The following is a 19176-nucleotide window of genomic DNA, read 5'->3' as shown; positions in this document are numbered from 1 at the left end:
GAATCAATCAAATGGTCAACAGAGGGGGAGGGGAAGTATGATTTTCTTTATTTAATAAAATACAATTATATACTTGTATAAAACGAACGCAAAATAAATATTTTAAACAAAAAATATTTATTTATTTTGATTATTTGAAACTTTTAGTAAGGATAATTTCAAAAATAGTTTTGACACAATGGCGCCCCCCGTGTGTGGCGCCCTTATGCGCCGCATATACTGCATACCCCCTTTTTGCGCCTCTGGTGACGGATAAGAAGGACGCTGATCTACCATTTATGAGAAATACTACAGTAAGAACTTTTCCAATGGTTATTTGATCTATTTGTTGTGGAGTTAATTCAAGCCTTTCAGCAGTGACTCAAACACAATGACGTTACAAAGCTCACTCGCTCGCACACATGCATCACAGCAAATGTGACAGGAAACACACTAATATCCACTGCTGTATAGATATCCGTTATGTTAACGTACAAAATTTACTTGATTTAACGTCCACAAACCGGAACTGAAACTTCTTCTTTTATAATTGTACTGACATGCGGCTGTGGTGATGAATTAAAGTGATGTTGCTGACTTTACTTCATTACAAACATGCACTGTTTTAAAAATGTTTAAACTTGTAAAACTTATTCTTGAGGTGCAGATGATCACAGAGAGCTGAACAGATCTATTAATCTCAGTTGCTTTGCACAAGTCTTGTCTTATGGATATGATTATGTGTGTTACTATTGAGACATGTTAATACGCATCTGTCAATCAATTCAGTGGGTGTGGAAAACCTTACTCCTACGTCACATTGCGGTGGGCCTCGAATTGCAGGGATTTGGATCCTATTTTAATGTCCGGAAATAAAAAAGAGACTTGTTGTGTTTCTGTGACTCTAATATAACTGTAAACACAGTATACCTACAACAGCTTACAAAAGATGATTTTCATCATAGATGACTTTTAACTTATTTTAAATGTAATTTTAAAACTCCCAATCATAGATATATGTGTATATCTCTGGCTCTGGATGACCAAAGTCCTCCACTGCAGCTCGGTCCCGTATTCATTTCAAAGGAGCGCTACCCTGTACTTAATGCTCTATTGACTCATTCCTTCCAATAGACAACAACAGGGTAGCGACATCTAATGTAAATATCTATGGTCTGGTGTCCTGCCTAGTTTAGCTTTAACTTGCCTGGAAGTTTTAGTATACCTAGAGCTTGATTAGCTGGTTCAAGTTTGTTTAATTGAGGTTGGAACTAAAATATGCAGGACACCGACCCTCCAGAATCGAGTTTGGGCACCCCTGCACTAGATATATTAGAAACATCCTGGCAGGTGTGTTGAAGCAAGTTAAACTCAATGAGTTTGGACACCCCTGGAATAATAGATGACTACAACATACTGTTGTGTGGTGTTACATACATTATGTATAGACAAAAACACAAGCGCACACTGATAAACAGGTTATAAATGCCAATAATTAAAACTGAATAATAAATAGTCTTACCGATTCATGTGCAGGTCTTTTGCAGGGCACCACCTCAACATAAGTGATGCTTGTTTGGACCTGAACTGTTTAAACAATAAAAAATGCATTGAAACATATTATATTAATCAAAAATAGCACTGGCAAATTCAGAATCTGAATAACAAAAAACATTTTTAGTTGATTTATTTTATTAATTGCAGTTTAACTGTTTCAGCTGAGCGCAATGTTTAGATTAAATCTTATAATATTTATTATAATAAATGTTTAAAGCAGTAGGTTACACTTGCCTTCTTGATCTGTTTTTCTGTGTTTCTCACAGAAGACTGCAGAAATAATCAACAGAGATCCAACAGCAGCAGCAACAGCAGCAGCAGCAGCAGAGATCAACACTACCTGAGATCCTGGAGGACCTTCTCTGATATTCTCTGAACACAAACAAGTTACTTTGTACAATTGGCACTTCTTGTGTGTATTGCCTATTCTTGTTGAATCACTGAATGCCTCGTCAATTGTAAGTCTCTTCGGACAAAAGCATCTTCTAAATGACTAAATGCAAATGTAATGAGGAGACCATTATTATTATTGTGAGAGAAAATCTGCTTAAGCTCTTATTTTGCCACTGCCATACCTTTGCATGTCTGACAGTGTGTGTTGATGTCTAGATGTGTGGTCTGGTTGCTGATGGGGTTGTTGACCACACAGCTGTAGCTGCTGTTATCCTGATATTCCACCTCCAGAGGTAGAGAGACACTGGTGAGATCAGCCACTCTGATGCTGGACAATACAATGTTTCCTTTGTACCAGGAGAGACTCGCAGCACTTACATTGACCACTGAACACATCAGCACACAGCTGGACACTGATGTTGTATTTGGGTATGGAGTTAGGAATGTGGAAATGACAGGAATCGGAAGAGGAGCTAGAAAACATTACAGAATAAATTCGATATAAGTATCCACTGTCTGGCTTAAACTTCATTGAGATTTGGCAACCGGAGATACAGTGACCCCAGAAAACAGGAAGTAAAATTATTTTCCAGGAATGCAATTTTATATTTACAAAATCAGTTTACACTTTAAGGGAATAGTAGTCAAATTTGGATGAAGGTATAACTCTATTTTTAGAGTCTATTTAGATTGTTCTGCAACCACATGCATGTAATGTTGGATAGAATAATCCATTGCATTACCAAGGCAACAATGGAATTCGTATTAGAGTGTGTGTTCACTGTGAAAACACTAAAACACTTGCAGTGCAGCAAATTTAAAGTCGTTGCTGCAGTGATGGAAAGAGTACTGAAAAATCATACTTAGGTGAAAGTACCATTATTTGCCTAAAAACGTAGTGCGACTAAAAGTATCTGTTGTAAATATTACTCAAAGTATGAGTAAAAAGACCTTTCCAAAGTACTCATGAGTAGTATTACGCTATAAAAAGCAGATGCGTTATGTGATTTGTGGATGTGTGTAAACGTAAAATTCTGTAGTGCATTTATTTATTGTCCAGCAGGCACGCAACATCATAAGATGTTAATGTCAAGTTAGATTATGTTACATCAGATGGCCAAAATTCTATGTCTAGCCAGCATCTAAGGACAACCTTATTTTGATGTCCAATAATGACGTCAAATGACTTGATATTTGGTTGATTTTAGAATGTGTTAGAAAGTGATTAAAATCAAATGTCATGCCAACATCTTAAACCAACATCATATTGCCATCAAATACTGACATTTATTCATCAGGTATGGCAACCAAATTCCAAGGTCTGATAGATGTCATAGTGGTAACATCCAGACAATGTCAAGCTGTAACATCATTAAACGTTGATATTTGGTTGATTTTAGGTTGGACATTGGACATTAACATTGTGTTACATCGTAACGATGTTGGGTTCTGATGTCAACCCGATTTTCATTTCCAAACAAAATGCAGCGTTCCCACGACATTGGGGTACGTCAATCTGACGTCATGTTGACATCCTGTGCCTGCTGGCTGTTTAAGGCCATTTCTGTCATCATACAGTAAACATCCGTCATCTTCTCATCAGTGACATGCATCTAAACAGTCTGAGTCAGTGCGTGTAAAGATTTTGGACATCTTCTTGGACACTTTTAATGCTTCCAAACAGTTTCCTGCAATTATAAATCGCCCATGTCTTGAGGTAGTTCATTATGATGCTTCTATTTGCGATATGATTGGACAGGAATCACAGGACTGAATTATCTAATCCCCATAGACAAGAAAAAAATAAAGTAGTGACTGCAGGTTGAAGGAAAGTAGTGGAGTAAAAGTACCGATACAGCACTGAAAATGTACTCAAGTGAAAGTAAAAGTCCACATGTTTGAAACTACTTAATAAATTTCTGAGAAAAGCTACTCAATTGCAGTCATTTGAGTATTTGTAAGTATCCCCGCTGTACCATTACAAATTGAACGTCTTTAGCAGATTATTTGTTGACAGTTCTGCAATTCTGTCAATCATCAGCTTGCTCAAAAGTGACACTGATGGACATTGTGTTAATCACATTTAATATATTAGCTGAAATCCTTGCGGTGTAAACATACCAAATCTTCACACCGAAAACTACACTATTATTGTTGTGTAAATTAAAACAACAGCTAAAAAAATAAAATACATACGTGAAAATTGTCAAGTATTATGTGTAGAAAATGTTTTGTTAGTGGCCATTAGCGAGCACTAGACAACCAAAATAATAATGGAGAACTACAGGACTGCATTTGTGTATATAGTGTTTCTTGACAAAATGTTATCGCCACCTACTGGCCTGGCATGCCAAATACAGTACAAGAGTTGTAATATTTTTTGTGGATCTGTGAATCAATTTTTTTCAAAAACAAATAGATTTTAAGTATATCATCCTTGCTGTGTCAACATGCCCTGAATGAGTTTGAGTCATATAGACTTATAATACTTCATCCTGCAAATATTACTGGCACAACGTAAAGAACAGTTTAAGTTTCCTTAAAAAAGTGCATAAATGAATTTGCCAAATTACAACCACCCATAACTCCCTCATCAGACTTATTCTAACCATAATTTGCTATATTTAAATGTAAATATATACATCATATATATATATATACACATGTTCTCACCATAGACAGTCAGCCTGAATGTGTCGAGTAGCATTTCTGTGGTTGTGTTGATTACTTCATAATCTCCAGAGTCTGTTGTTCTGGTGTTGTTGATGGTCAGAGATCCATTCTGATCCAGCGTCAGTCTGCCTCTGAAACTCCCATTAAGAACATTTTCATGCAATGTGATTTTATTGCTGCCGATCTGAGCTATAAGAATGTTGTGGGGTCTAAACTTCCACTCGATGTCCCCGTCTCTCTGTATTTCTAGAGTGACTGATTCTCCAACCATCACTGGCTTCACTGTAACAGCACCTGACACACCTGGAGAACAAACTGGGTGATAATTTCTTGAAAACTTTTAGAAAATGTAACTAATGCACACCTGAAGGTGACATTGTAAAATAACGCACTGATTTCAACACCATTCCCTGCTGAAAAAACAGCTTAAACCAGTCTAAGCTGTTTGTCTAGTTTTAGATGGCCGACCAGCCTGGTTTTAGAGGGGTTTCAGCCATTTACAGCCTGCTCTTAGCTGGTCAGGCAGTGAGATGACCAGCTAACCAGCATAGGCTAGTTTATGCTGTTTTTTCTAGCAGGGATGTACAAATGTATAACTTACCAAACAGATACAGTAGGGTCAAATCAAAAACAAGGTCAATCATTTTCTTCAGTTTAAGCATCAGAACAGATAAAAAAAAAAAACAGAAGATTTCAGATGTACAAAGCGAGAGATCAGTTGTGGCAAACAGAGAAATGGGTCCTGACTGAAACGGATATTAAAGTGCTGTAAAAAAAACACCCCTGAGAGCACCTCCTGTCAGTCTCTATGCGTTCTTACATGGTCTTATTTAGTAATGGAGTCGAAGTGTTTCTGCATTGTGATATTTCAGTACCGGTTTGTGTTCCGGTACTAAAGAAGACACATCAGTAAACAGCAACTTTGATGTCTTTGAAGGACAGAAGAGTCAAGATTCAGGATACAAACTTCATTTCAAAATACAAATAATAAACTTTACATGCAAAATGGAGGAAAAAGAAGGCAAAACATTACCAAAGCAACAAAACATCAGAAACAAAATCAAGACTAAACTAAACCCAGAAGAGGACAGAACTCAAACTAAACATCTGACACACGAAGACACACGAAACAGTGTACACATGCGCAAAAAAGACAGAAAGGATGCTCTCTAGTGTTCATTTAAGGGCACAGATAGTGTCTGTGACAACAAATATAGGCATACACGGCTTTTCAAACTCTACACAGGATTTTGTGCTAGTTACTTCTAGTTATCATGTACACTAAAATCAAAACATGCATCCCCAATTTACATCTTCGGAAGGGCAGTATGGTATCGTGTTTGGCCATGTGATTTTTGAGTTGTAAAATATCCTCGTATTTTGCCAGTGCTTTTGATACTTTTTATTAGATACGAAATATCAAACGTTTTTGTCACTTGTGTTTGTCCCGTTTTTCACACAGGCTATTAAAAAAAACATTAAGAGAAACAGAAAGTAAAATCGCCTAATAAATGCAAACGGCAGACAGCTGTGAAATTTAGCACTCGCACCGGGAATCCCCCCGGGTCTTTCCTCTCCTGGTCTGCCCCAGTGGTAAATGTCAGCTCTTACATGTTTGTTCGGCACATGCTCCGTATCCCCAAATTAAATGAATCAGTTCATCATTTCTCTCCGCAGTCTTACTTTAGGTTAGATTTGTATATACTCTGGGATACTAGTTTTTTCTGAGTCAAAGTGACTTTCAGCTACGTGTCAAACTGGCCCAAACATAGAAACTTTAGAAGGATCGGCATTGATTAACGCGAACGGGTTTGAACGATTCAGTCCGTTTTGGTGAACTGTTAAGAGATTTACTTTAAAGAATCGGTTCACAAAATCGATTCGCCCAAACGAACTGGACAACAGTTTTACGCCTTGCAGGAGACTCGAAAATGCATAAAAGACTCGAATTGTAAACAAACGTATTCTATCATATTGCTTTATTTAAATATCTCGGGTCTCCAGATTTGTTGTTTCTTTCAGAAAACGCGCTGGGTGTGCCTCAGAAACTCACTAATACTGTTTTTATGAACCAGATTTAGCTGGAAACTGCAACAGTATGAAGATCATTTTAGGGATCATTTTTCTACTACCAGCTTGCGGTAAGTGTGCGGTTTCTTCATTTCATTATCAGACCTGCTTTCAGTTTCACACACAGCATTTTAAACCAACATGGGTCACGGTGTATTTTTAGCCAAATTTCCTTTCACCCCATGTGATGGGCGGAACTAAAGTTGGGCTAGAGATAGTATGTCATCTACATTGCATAATCATTTAGAAAAATAAATAAATAATAATAATAATAATAATATATATATATATATATATATATATATATATATATATATATATATATATATATATATATATATATATATATATATATATATATATATATTGCTTGTAATTACATATGCAGACAATTACTCAAGTAATGTTTTAATAGATCAATGATTCTCTTCATTTATTTTTTTGCAATTATTATTTTATAATAACCTGATGCTTATACACATTTGTTCTTCTTCATGATTCTTTGTATTGGCTGTGTTAAAGTATTAAATGTTAATTTCACTTGTTGCTGATAATGAATATATTTGTTCTTTGGATCTATTAATCTAGTACGAGATTATTGTACGTCAAAATTTAAGTTTGCACAAAAGTAATTAAATGTAGCCAGACAGCGTTACTATAAATGTGTAATTAATGGATTATATTAATTCTTCCCTTCCAGCCGCAACCCATCTCTGGGAAACATTCACACACACTCATACACTATGGACAATTGACCTTTTTACAATTTGCCTACCCAATTCGCCTGCGGCGTATGTCTTTGGAATGTGGGGGAAACCGGAGCACCCGGAAGAAACCCACGCGAACGCAGGGAGAACATGCAAACTCCACACAGAATTGCCAACTGACCCAGCGACCTTCTTGCTGTGAGGTGACATCACTACCTACTGTGCCACTGCGTCGCCAACGTACACTCAAAAAAATTTTTTTTCACTTGTTCAAACTACTTAATTAAAATGAGCTGAAACAACACAATTCTTGATAATTCATTGAGACAACTTATTTTTTTATATGTACAATCCACGTAAATTTGTTAAAAGTGTTAAGTTAATCTTGTGTTGGGACAACATGAATGAATGAAGGAACCCTGCATTTTTTACAGTGTATATGAATTATTTTTTCAGGATCCTACCTTGTCAGGCAGACTGATTGTTCTTTATTTATAACTGAATAATTAAAATTATCTTAATTATTACTAAATTCTCCCTCTTTAAATGATTTCTCACATTCCCAGCAGTGTTTCAGTCTCTGTGATGCTGTTTCTGTTTGTTCTGCAGGTGTGTTTGGTGCTGAAACGAATGAGCCAGTGTCAGTGATGGAGGGACAGACTGTGACCCTTAACACTGATATTATTGGTATAAAGGAAATCACTCGAATAATGTGGAGGTTTGAAACTTTACCCATTGCTGAATTCAATAACAACAAGACCACGTATCTCAATGACCCTGAGAGATTCAACAGACTGAAGCTGAACAGTCAGACTGGTTCTCTGACCATCATGAACATCAAAACCACAGACACTGGACTTTATAAAGCAGAGATCAACCACAACACTGGGACTTCAAAGTGGTTATTCAATGTTACGCTCAGTGGTGAGGTTTTTTTTTTTTTGTTCTCTGAACTCTGATCAGTGAATTTTAGTTATACTGTTTTTAACATTCTTACAGTTACAGCTTTACAATATCTCAGGTGACCGAATTTGCTTCACAATATGCTGTTGTGATTCTGTAGGATTTTATACATAAACCGCCATAAAAGGCCAAAGATGTTTTGTAAACACTTGAGCGTTAATCAATGTACATCAACTGTAGATTTATGCATGTATGTACCAGATTAAACTTCAGTTGTTACTTTTGCGCAACAAATGCAATACGTTAATTAACAAATGTAAAACAATTTTATTAGATTTACCTGTAGTCAGATGCTTTGTAAAATGGCAGTCAAGTCAGTACTTCACAGTTCAGTTAATACCATCGTATAAAGTGAAACAATCAGTCTGCTTTACCATTTGAGCAGTGAGGGGTTTGTGAAAGTATGTAGGATTGTTATTTCTGAGCCGCTGGCAGAATCATCACACACGATGGATTTAGAATGTACAGAAATTAGAATGTAACAGAATTCCAAAAGCTTGATGAGTCACCATGGAAACCAAAATGGAATACAGTTAAGTTCTGAAGTTCACACCTCACTCAGGGAGACGTTCTAAACTTACCAGTGAAAAGGTTAAGAAACTGAACAATATTTAACATTATAACCTTTCATCTACAGCCTCTGCAAACAGAAGGCAGTCTTAAATCACATTTACAATGAATGACGAAAAATTTACCATTCTAAGATGACGGATACTTTGTGCATAAAGATTAAATAGTATTCTTAATTAGATTTTTTAACCTTTATATGTAATCAATCAAGGATCATTAACAAACATTAACCTACCAGATCTATAGTAGTGAATGTTTATGGTGTTCATTCCTGACTGTTTTTCTTGATCAGTTCCAGATTCAGGCTTATCTCCAGGTGCTGCAGCAGGAATATCTGTCATCGTTCTTCTGCTGGTGTTTGCAGGAGCAGCTGCTTTTGTGTTTTACCATCGCCACAAATTTCTTCCTAAAAGTGAGTGATGTAGTGCTACAGAAGTGTGTTAATTTTAGAATGCACGTTCCATATATAGTTAATGGTTATGATGTTGAGTTTAATATTACAAATGTACATTATTAATTTCAGAAACCAAGTGTTTTTTTTTTAAGGCAGCCTCTTTATTTTGTCCAAAACTGCTTTTATTCTAGCCAAAATAAAACAAATAAGACTTTCCCCAGAGGAAAAAATATTATCAGACATACTGTGAACATTTCCTTGCTCTGTTAAACATCAAAAAATTCAAAAAAAAGGGGGGGGGGGTAATAATTCTGACTTCAACTGTATGTTTAAAATGGTGACCGTATGATTTATTCAAATTTCCAAGTATTAATCTTTTGTTTCTATGTGCTGCTAAAAAGTGGAGGGGCAAAAAAAAGAGTTCGTTGTTCAACAATGTCAGATGTGTAAGTATTAAAATATTCTATTGTAGAGCTTTAACATTGTTAGTCAGCACATAAGCCATTTTTAACATAATCTCTGTTGAGATTGGTTTAGAGTAGCATTAACTGTCCGTGTTTGTCTACTGTTGACCTGCATGACATTAACAAAATCATTTTTGTGTTTGATTAATCTGTGTATATTTGATGATGCATCTTTTTTGTTTGTGCCACTCTATGTGTTTTTTAAATACTTTATTTATTTTGGGGGAAAACAAGAGGAGGAAGAAAAAAATTACTAATAAAATAAAATAAAATAACAGAAGGGGGTGGATGAGGGGCAAAGCAGTTGTCATAGGGGTTACAAAATCAAGTCACAATACATTTGAAGCACATTATTACATATCAGTTTTTCCCAGTACTTAAGTCTTAGGTTAAACATCAGTTTCTCCATACAGTGTATTTGCTTTACAATTCCTGTCCATTAAGCCCTTGTTGGAGGATTAACCTGAAACCATTTTCCAGGCTTTTTTGCTACTTACCAAAAATATTTGAATTAAGTATTTGTTAATAATTGGAAAAATACCTGGCATTTTCCCAAGGTACAGTATAATGTAATGAACGAGTAGTCCAATTCTTATCCAGTTATCTCTTATTTCAGTCGCTACTTCATATCAGAAGGGCTGTATTTTTGGGCAAGCACAATAAATGTGAAAATGAATCTTACTGTTTTGTATGAATATCCATCAGTTTTATTTGCTTTCAGTTTTGATATAGCCCTATGCCATTCCACTATAGTTATTTCAGCTGTCATTGCTTTGTTCTGTTGTTCCCCTATTGATGGTAGGTCAAATCAATCCAGAAAACTCTTTATCCCAATGCTCAAGTTTGTTGGATGTATAAATATTTGTCATGTAGTTCAAACGATTTCTGAGTGTCTTTTAACTCAGTACACACCTTTTGAGTTTTAGGAGTCCTTGTTTATTTGTATGTGTTTTTAATCATCTTATTAACTGTCACAGTCACTGCTGGTTTTTCCCTTTATGTCCACTAGAGGAAACTGTGTTCTGGTTGTCTGCCCTCGGACTGCATTTCCTATATCTTATCATCATAAACTGTTTTTGCTTTGCTTATTAGTTTATGCTTAATTCAGTTTTTGGGTTAAAAAAAAGGAAAAAGTGGAAAATATGAGTTGAAAAAAGGCTTTTTGATGGTGTTCGGCGTGTTAATTTTACTCTCCCTCCAGCCTAGTAATCACACAATGTAAAAAGGCTTTTACACTGGACACAGAAAGTGCTGTGCTATGAAATCCATGTATTTCAGTGGCTTGAGCCATGCAATTATGATTTGTTGCTGCTCTGACCAAAACGCAAAAGCACCAGCATACACCATGGTCAAAGTTCAAAATAGCTCAATATTCTGGTCATTCCACTCATGTATACACTTATTAATGCATGAACTGCACAGACCAAAATTTTCTTTAGTTTGCTTTGATGTATTTGGTTTGTTGATCTGCTTTGCCTGCTCACCTTAGTTGTTCTTGTTTATTTCTCGTTTGCCCTTGTGATGTCTTGTGTTTTTGTTAGCCTGCATTACCTTATCATCGTTGCAATAATAAACTGTGTTTGTGTCCTCAACTTAGAGTTTGACATCAACAGCACTGCACTTTTAATTTTCACATCAAGATTGTAAAACAGGAGAATGGGAATGCCTGCATTTCTACTAACAAGTCAGTTCATGTAGCATTATTGGTTGTTAGTTTTAGTTTATTAACATTTAATCAAATACTAAATAAGATTAATTCATAATATCCACATGTCACTATATTTATGTGCTGCTGTGACAGATGATGCGAAGATAGTGTCTGTGAAGGAGGGAGAATCTGTCACTCTAAAGCCTGATGCTGTAATTGAGAGAGACGATCAGATACTGTGGAAGTTTGGACCGCAAGAGACTCTTATTGCTGAAGTCAATGGAAATACCAGAGAGATCTCCACAGGTGATTGTGCTGATGGAAGATTCAGAGACAGACTGATGCTGGACTCTAAGACTGGATCAGTAACAATAACAAATACAGCAAGTGAACATGTTGGAGTCTATAAACTGAAGATCATCAGCAGCACCGGGACCTCATACCAAACATTCATTCTTACTCTCATACGTGAGTATCACAAGTCTTTAAATGAAAGTCAGTGTTGAAGTGAAGAGCAGGTGCCTGTTCCATGATGATGGCTAAACAAACTCAGGATCATAGGATGAGTTTTGAGTTTACTTAACCAGTGGTGTAGTACTAAAAAAAAAGGTGGTGTACTATTACCCACCCAACCCGCCCATGCTGTATTGTAATTTTACCTGAACGTTTCAGCGAGATATCAATCAGTTGACTTCGAAAAACAAATTAACATGAGAGTTAAAAAAACATTTGGTATACAGGTAAAGGGGATGCGAATACACGTAAATTAGGGAAGTCTAATCAGCAAAACAAGTGAGTATACCGAGGGTATACGCAATTATTGATCCTCAGAAGTCGTAATACCCAGACAGCTAGTGGAAAAAAGTAGACATACTGAGTATACGTGCGTATAGCCCCGACTACACCACTGTACTAAACCAAACCATTGCAATCAGGTTTTATTTTTACCATGACCCTGATTATAAACTTTCTCTATTAACTCAGACTTTGATCCCGAGTTTATGAGTGTGTGCACATGAAGGGAGAACATCAGGAGCAAACAGCTAATCACATACCTTGAAACACAAAGATACTGTGCTTGCCAGCTCAGTTCACAGGCTAAGATTAAACAGTTTAAACATACAGATCTTTAACCTTCATCCAGGCCTTCTGACTCAGTTACCAAATAATAAATAATAATTGATTCATTTAAATAGTTTGATTTTATCAATTAATTGAATAAACTTATTCTACACATTCCAGTAATTGAATACAAATGAACTTGCCATTATATAAAGAACTGTTTACTGTTAGTAATATTACTAATGTTAGTAATAACTGTTAGATCAGCTCAAAATATCTTGTGGATAAAATATAGCATGATGCATCTTATTCTAGTATCACTGACCTGTAAGGATTAATTTGATATATTTTTTTTAACTACCACAAAACTGATTGAATCAACTCATTGTTTTTGTTCAGTCCTGATAAAGAGCATCTGAATGAACTTTCTTTTGTGTTTCTCTGTTTCTATGTGCTTCTGTCACAAATGAAGAGGATGTGATGTCAGTGTCAGAGGGAAGTTCTGTCACTTTAAACAATGACACTGAAATACAGAACAATGATCTGATCCTGTGGATGTTTGGAGATGAAGACAGTCTCATAGCTCAATTGGAAAAGACCACAGGTACAGTCGCCTTTCCTGATGTGAGATTTAAAAGTCTGAACCTCGACAAGAAGACTGGATCTCTGACCATCACAAACTTCAAAAACAATCACACAGGACTGTACAAACTACAGATCAGCAACAGCAGCAGGGCAACCACAAGCAAGAACTTCAAAGTGCTGTTAAACTGTGAGTAAGTTGATGCTTTGAAATGCCTCCATGTAATGTATGATTATGTGTGTGCATAGTATTATTTGATGTCTCAATATTTTTGGGGATTTGTATTAATAATAAAAAAGTTATGTGTGTGTCTGTTTTAGTGCCCCATAAATTTTCCCTAAATGTAATTCTAACTGTATCATAACAGACTTCATCACATTATTAATTTACTTTCCCTTTGTAAAGTGATTGAGGATCTCATTTCTTTTTTCTGACACAGTCAACAAAGTGTCAGTGATGGAGGGAAAACCTGTCACGCTAAAGGTTAATGGTGAAATTGGTAAAACAGATCAGATACAGTGGCTGTGCGGAGAAGAAAACACTCTCATTGCTGAAATCAAGGAAGGGGGCAGTGAGACCGTTACATATGATACAACTGATGGGAGATTCAAAGGCAATCTGATGTTGGATGACAAGACTGGATCTCTGACCATCAAGAACACCAGACCTGAACACACTGGACTGTATACACTAAAGATCAACAGCAGCAAAGGGGCATCGGACAAACAGTTCTTCATTATTGTCAAAGGTGAGTCTGTGATTTAGCTCAAACTCCTTCATGTTCAGACTTCATCCAGAGATGACGTCTTTGAAAAATGTCTAATGGAAATCTTAAAATGAATTTTAAAATGTGCATAAATTGAATTGGATAAACTTTTTTTCCCAATGAGAAACATTTTACATAACTCTGATTACAATATGCATGTGCTCAGCATTTTCATCAAGTATGTAAACAAATCATGTGATAACATAAATGGCATTTTAGTGACACAATAATAGACAAACCAGCAGACTAACCACATTGTAAAGGATCTGAAATGTTGTTTTGGTCATACTAAAATGCTTTACCCAAAGACTGTCATCACAGTGGTTCAGTATTTTTACCTCCAGTCTTTTACAGTCAACATTTAGTTTCACATTGTGACTTGATCTAATTTCAACCCTTTCTTTGTTTGTTTTTAACAGGTATGACATTAGGAAAGGAGGGAAACAACATCACTCTGAATGTACATGCTGAATTACAAAGAGATGGTCTGATCCTGTGGATGTTTGGAGATGAAAACAGTCTCATAGCTCAAATGAATGGAGAAACCACAGAGACCACATTTACTGAAGCCGACGAGAGATTCAGAGACAAACTGCAGCTGGACAAGATGACTGGATCTCTGACCATCAGAGACATCACAAATGAACACTTTGGAGCTTATAAACTACACATCCTCAGCAGCAAAAAGCCCACCTACAGCACATTCAGAGTCTTTGTGTTTGGTGAGTTTAATGGACTTTACTTTTGAAATTCAATAAGGACATCTGAATTAGTTTTGCAACCTGAAAAACAAGAATGTTATTAAGAGCCAACAGCTGATTGGTAATTAATCTATAAGTCTAATTATGTGTAAATGAAATTAGCTTTTAGTCTCATTACTTCACTCACTCACATTTATTCAGCTTAGTCACAGATTTATCAGGGGTCGCCACAGTGGAATGAACCACCAACTACTCTGGCAAATGCCGTCCAGCTGCAAACCCAGTACTGAGAGTACAGCAACTTCAGTGTTGATAAACACCTATTTACTCTCTTATTCACACACACACACACACACGCACACACACACACACACACACACACACACACACACACACACACACACACACACACACATAATACGACCAATTTAATTTTTCCAATTCACCTATACTGCATGTATTTGGACTGGGGGGGGAATCAGAGCACTCAACCAGAATATCCAAACCCCACACTTTTTTTTTTTTTTTTTGCTGTGACGCAACAGTCCGATCCACTGAGCTGTCTGTCTTGTTACTTCTTATTGATAAATATTGATGGCTGCTTTCTAAGCAGTACTTCATGAAGCTTTACAACATTTACAAATCTTTTGTTTTAAATCAGAGTGCTTATCATATTGGCAAGCTTACATCATTTCAGTAAACGGAGCTTCATTATGTCAAAACCTTTTGAAAAATCAACGGTTCTCCACTGGGGTGATGTGTATCCTAAAATTCACATAAATCATGAGGGTTTCCTCAGATCACCCACTAGTGGTGGATCAGTGAACAGAACAAACAATCAGCCTTGACATTTAAAATAAAAATGCATATTATAAAGACACTTTTTATGATATTAGATGATAAGCTAAGTGCATTATAATTTATACTTTCAAGTTAAAGTTTGCAATGTTCGCAACATTTTGTGAAAGTTTTTGAAAATACAGAAAAAAAACTGAGAATACTGAAGGACACACAGTTCTATGCGAATAGATAGTATAACTTTACTTTTATCTCAGTCTGAGTAACTTTCTGTGTTTGTTTTCCAGGTGAATCTGTTTCAAACACGGTGTCTGTGATCACGGGAGAAAGCTTAATTTTGATCACTAATTTTAATGTAGAGCGAGGTGACCAACTGCAGTGGACATTTGAAGGTGAGATTCTAGCATCTGGAAGGAACGGAGATGTCAGTGAGACTTCATACGGGGGTGATAAGAGATTCAGATGCAGGCTGGAGCTGCACCATCAAACCGCATCTCTGACCGTGAAAAACACCAGAAGCAGCGACACTGGAGTTTATCAGCTGAACTTCTGGAATAGACAGAAGAAAAACATTTGCTTGAAAGTCAATGTTACCGTTTCTGGTGAGTAACTTAACTCTAATTAACTTTAAAATGATGCTCAATCCATTATTAGTTTTTTTTTTAAGTGCAAAATCCATTTTTTCTAACATATTTGCTTATCTAAGGCCTTGAAATGACCTGAGCATGCAAGATCTCAATGATCCTGGGCCTGTATTTATGAAGCTTCTCAAAGTCTTAAGTAAAGTCTTAAGTAAATTTCATGAATTTTCCGCACATAAGTATAAAAGCAAGTTATCATTTTTTTTTCATTTAGTGACTCTTGCACCCCCAGTTATTTAAGACCGCTCTCTCAAATGATTTAGAGTTGGCAGTAGGGGTTTGTGTTGGTGCTGAGGAATAGAGAACTTTTATTAGACACTATTTTCTTTGACCCTGTAGGAGAAACTGGAGCACCCGGAGGAAACCCACACAAACACGGGGAGAACATGCAAACTCCACACAAAAATGCCAACTGGCACAGCCGGGACTCGAAACAGAGACCTTCTTGCTGTGAGGCAACAGTGCTAACCACTGAGCCACCGTGTCGCCGAGGACTATTTATGCCTTGTAAATCCCATAAAAATGACAAATAAAGGCTCAGTTATAGTCTGAACAGGAAAAAAGAAAACAAATGACTTCATGAATCATATCAAATGAAAATTAAATCTTTGCAATCTTATCTAAAATATTTAAATACAGTTTAAACATCGCTTAACATTGACATATTTTATCATAATATATTGTTGAATTAATATATTGTTGTCGTTTTATTCAATTTGATGTTGTATTTTGTCATTCCTGTTATTCAGCAATGTTTAAACTTACAGTAGTTTTATTTTATAGATAACACGGCAAAGATTTATTGTTCTTATGATACTTAAAAGTCTTTAATTGTCATTTATAAGGGATTTACAAAGCATAAATAGTCCTCACTTTACATTGGGTCACAAAACTGGATCAAGTTGAGTTAATAAAGCGATTTAGTAATGAAAAATGAATCATTAACAATGTATGAAAACACAATCATTAAGCACATTATACATGTGCATATAGGTCAACAATACAGCAGTTGTAAATGTAGTTATTAATGCTGCTTAATAACATCTATTAATCTAGAGTTAATGCTTAACAAATGACGAATTAACCATTTGCCATATTCTTAACAAATGATTCATAGTGTGTAGTAATGAAGTATTCCTGAAAATAAGATAATTTCTGAATTGTTAAATGTATCTGTACAACTTAAGAGGTTTTGTGGTCTGCTGTCATATATTAGCAGTGGTGGATGAAATATAATAATCAAACACTTAAGTAAAAGTACAAATTCCCTGACAAAATGGACTCCAATACAAACAAAAAGAACACAAATGTGACAAAGTTGAATAATTTAGAAAATTGGTCATTTTGATTGTCTCTATCAGATGTTAGAAGTGATATTGATAATGTACAGCAGCAGAATAGATGAAGATCTTCTCTCTTTTTGTCTGTTTTTCTCTTCCAGATGACTCCAGAAACACACCGTCTGAATCAGTAAATATACAGATGCCGCATGAAGAAATCCTGAGTTATCTGTGAGTTAAACAGACCTTCCTGAACGTTTTGAAATCTATAGGATACACTGAAATGCTCTTCTTAGATTTTTTATTCTAGTGCAAATATCCTAAAAAATCTTAAATCAAGAAGCATTTTCTAGACTTTCTAGTCTTGTTTTAAGAAAATAATTGAATAAAATTAAGTGTTTTCTTAACACAAAAAATAAATCCGCCAATGGTGTAAGCAAAATAACCATGTTTCCTTTTCACATAAGATTATTTAGTTTATTATATTGCTTGTTTTAAGGAAAAACTCAATTTTGATACACTCTTTCCTAAAACCAAGACAATCTGTGCTGCTTGTCTAGAAAATGCTTCTTGATTTGAGAATTATTAAATATTTGGACTAGAAGCAAGGCACAGATTTAGATAAGAAAAGCTTTTTGTGCAGTGTAGTTGAACCTGTGCATGTTAATGATGTACAATCGTTAGTAAATAGGATGCGAGTGCAGCTATTGGTCAGTTTGAGAAACAAAGTGTTTTGACTATTTATTCAACAGAGGGCCACAGAGGTTTGTTCTTTCTTGGGTTGTAATCAACTTTATCTGTGATCTCAATGTTTGATATGTGTTGTTGCATTACATTGATGTCTATTGAAGAGACTGTTTACCCCAAAATGAACATTTATTCACTATTTACTCATCCTCAAGTGATTACAAACCTTTATTGAGTTCCTTTTTCCATTCAACATGAAGTTATAATTTTTTTTTTGGAAAGCTGTAAACGTTGACTTCCATTATAGGAAAAGCTGATATTATGGAAGTCAGTGGTTACAGATATTCAACATTTCTTCAAAATGTCTTTTGTTGGTTTGTGACAAGTGAAAGGAGAGTAAATGATGACAGAATTGTCATTTATGGGTGAAGTGTTAATGTTTAATTACTGGTTAGAATGATCATTAAATAGGTTTGCTATAATGTGAAGTGTGATGTAATAAACTGTGCATGTTTCCTTCTCGATTATTTGTATTTCAGTTATGAAGTTTTCACATATCAGTGAAGTAGTTGATGCTCCAGCAGTGACTTTCTGTCTGTTCACCACACAACACTGGGTTAAATATGGACAACCCCAAAATTTCTTTATTTTTTAAATTAAAATTAAAATACTCTTTTTAACCCAATGGTTAAGTTTATCCATATTTGACCCAATGTTGTGTTATGAAATTCAGCGTTTTTAGAGTGCGCTAAATGTTAATTAAATCTCAATTTCTGAAACCTTTAGATATAGAGTTTGATGTACACAACATTTAAGCTCTTAGCAATGTTGCTGAATCTACATATGCATGAATATAGTCTTGCTGCAGATCAGAATAAGATAAGCGTGGGATATATTTTGATTCGTGTGCACACATGTATTTTTATGAAAGTGCTCCGTTCTCCTTTTGACTCATTTTACCCTTGGTACTTTTATGACCCAGCGGTCAGCAGCTTCCCAGAAACGGCCACATCTATTAAGATATGACAGCTTTAAACAGGTTTCTTTCCATCTAATGCTTTTTAAAGGCCAGGTACTGTCTTTAGAATTGATTTTCTTGATGTGAATAAAGTGTGTGTGCAGACTAAGAAATGTTTCCAGAGACAATAATAAAGTTTTCTTTTAAAACAAATATATATTACTGTGCATCTTTTATTCTCAGTTAACGCTTGGAAACTTGCTAAACTTTGACTTGAAAAAA

The 19176-nt window shown here is 35.5% G+C and overlaps 2 protein-coding genes across 4 annotated transcripts; one reads left to right on the top strand and one right to left on the bottom strand.

Moving 5' to 3' along the window:
- Window positions 1–1747: 1747 nt before the first annotated feature.
- LOC130216634 (CD48 antigen-like) lies at window positions 1748–6575 on the bottom strand. Its single transcript, XM_056448523.1, has 5 exons — window positions 6564–6575; window positions 5204–5348; window positions 4603–4905; window positions 2112–2402; window positions 1748–1908 (listed from the first exon to the last, which is right to left on the bottom strand). Exons 1-5 carry the CDS (start codon window positions 6573–6575, stop codon window positions 1748–1750), a joined length of 912 nt encoding a protein of 303 aa, XP_056304498.1.
- On the top strand, window positions 6376–19107 carry LOC130215494 (uncharacterized). Of its 3 annotated transcripts, XM_056447309.1 has the most exons (11): window positions 6377–6553; window positions 6678–6743; window positions 7989–8303; window positions 9205–9324; window positions 9708–9752; window positions 11572–11886; window positions 12953–13252; window positions 13503–13811; window positions 14249–14551; window positions 15616–15930; window positions 17411–19107. In XM_056447309.1, the coding sequence occupies exons 2-11, from the start codon at window positions 6701–6703 to the stop codon at window positions 17482–17484; spliced, it is 2139 nt and encodes a 712-aa protein (XP_056303284.1). In that variant the 5' UTR covers window positions 6377–6553; window positions 6678–6700; the 3' UTR covers window positions 17485–19107. The 3 variants fall into 3 exon arrangements, with proteins under 3 accessions (XP_056303285.1, XP_056303284.1, XP_056303283.1); XM_056447310.1 differs by having other exon boundaries at window positions 6376–6743; window positions 9211–9324; XM_056447308.1 differs by having other exon boundaries at window positions 6377–6743.
- The last annotated feature ends 69 nt before the right edge of the window (window positions 19108–19176 follow it).

The sequence above is a fragment of the Danio aesculapii genome, chromosome 22 (genome assembly GCF_903798145.1).
Source record: "Danio aesculapii chromosome 22, fDanAes4.1, whole genome shotgun sequence".
NCBI classification, from domain to species: domain Eukaryota; kingdom Metazoa; phylum Chordata; class Actinopteri; order Cypriniformes; family Danionidae; genus Danio; species Danio aesculapii.
This window is presented reverse-complemented; position numbering and strand designations above follow the sequence as displayed.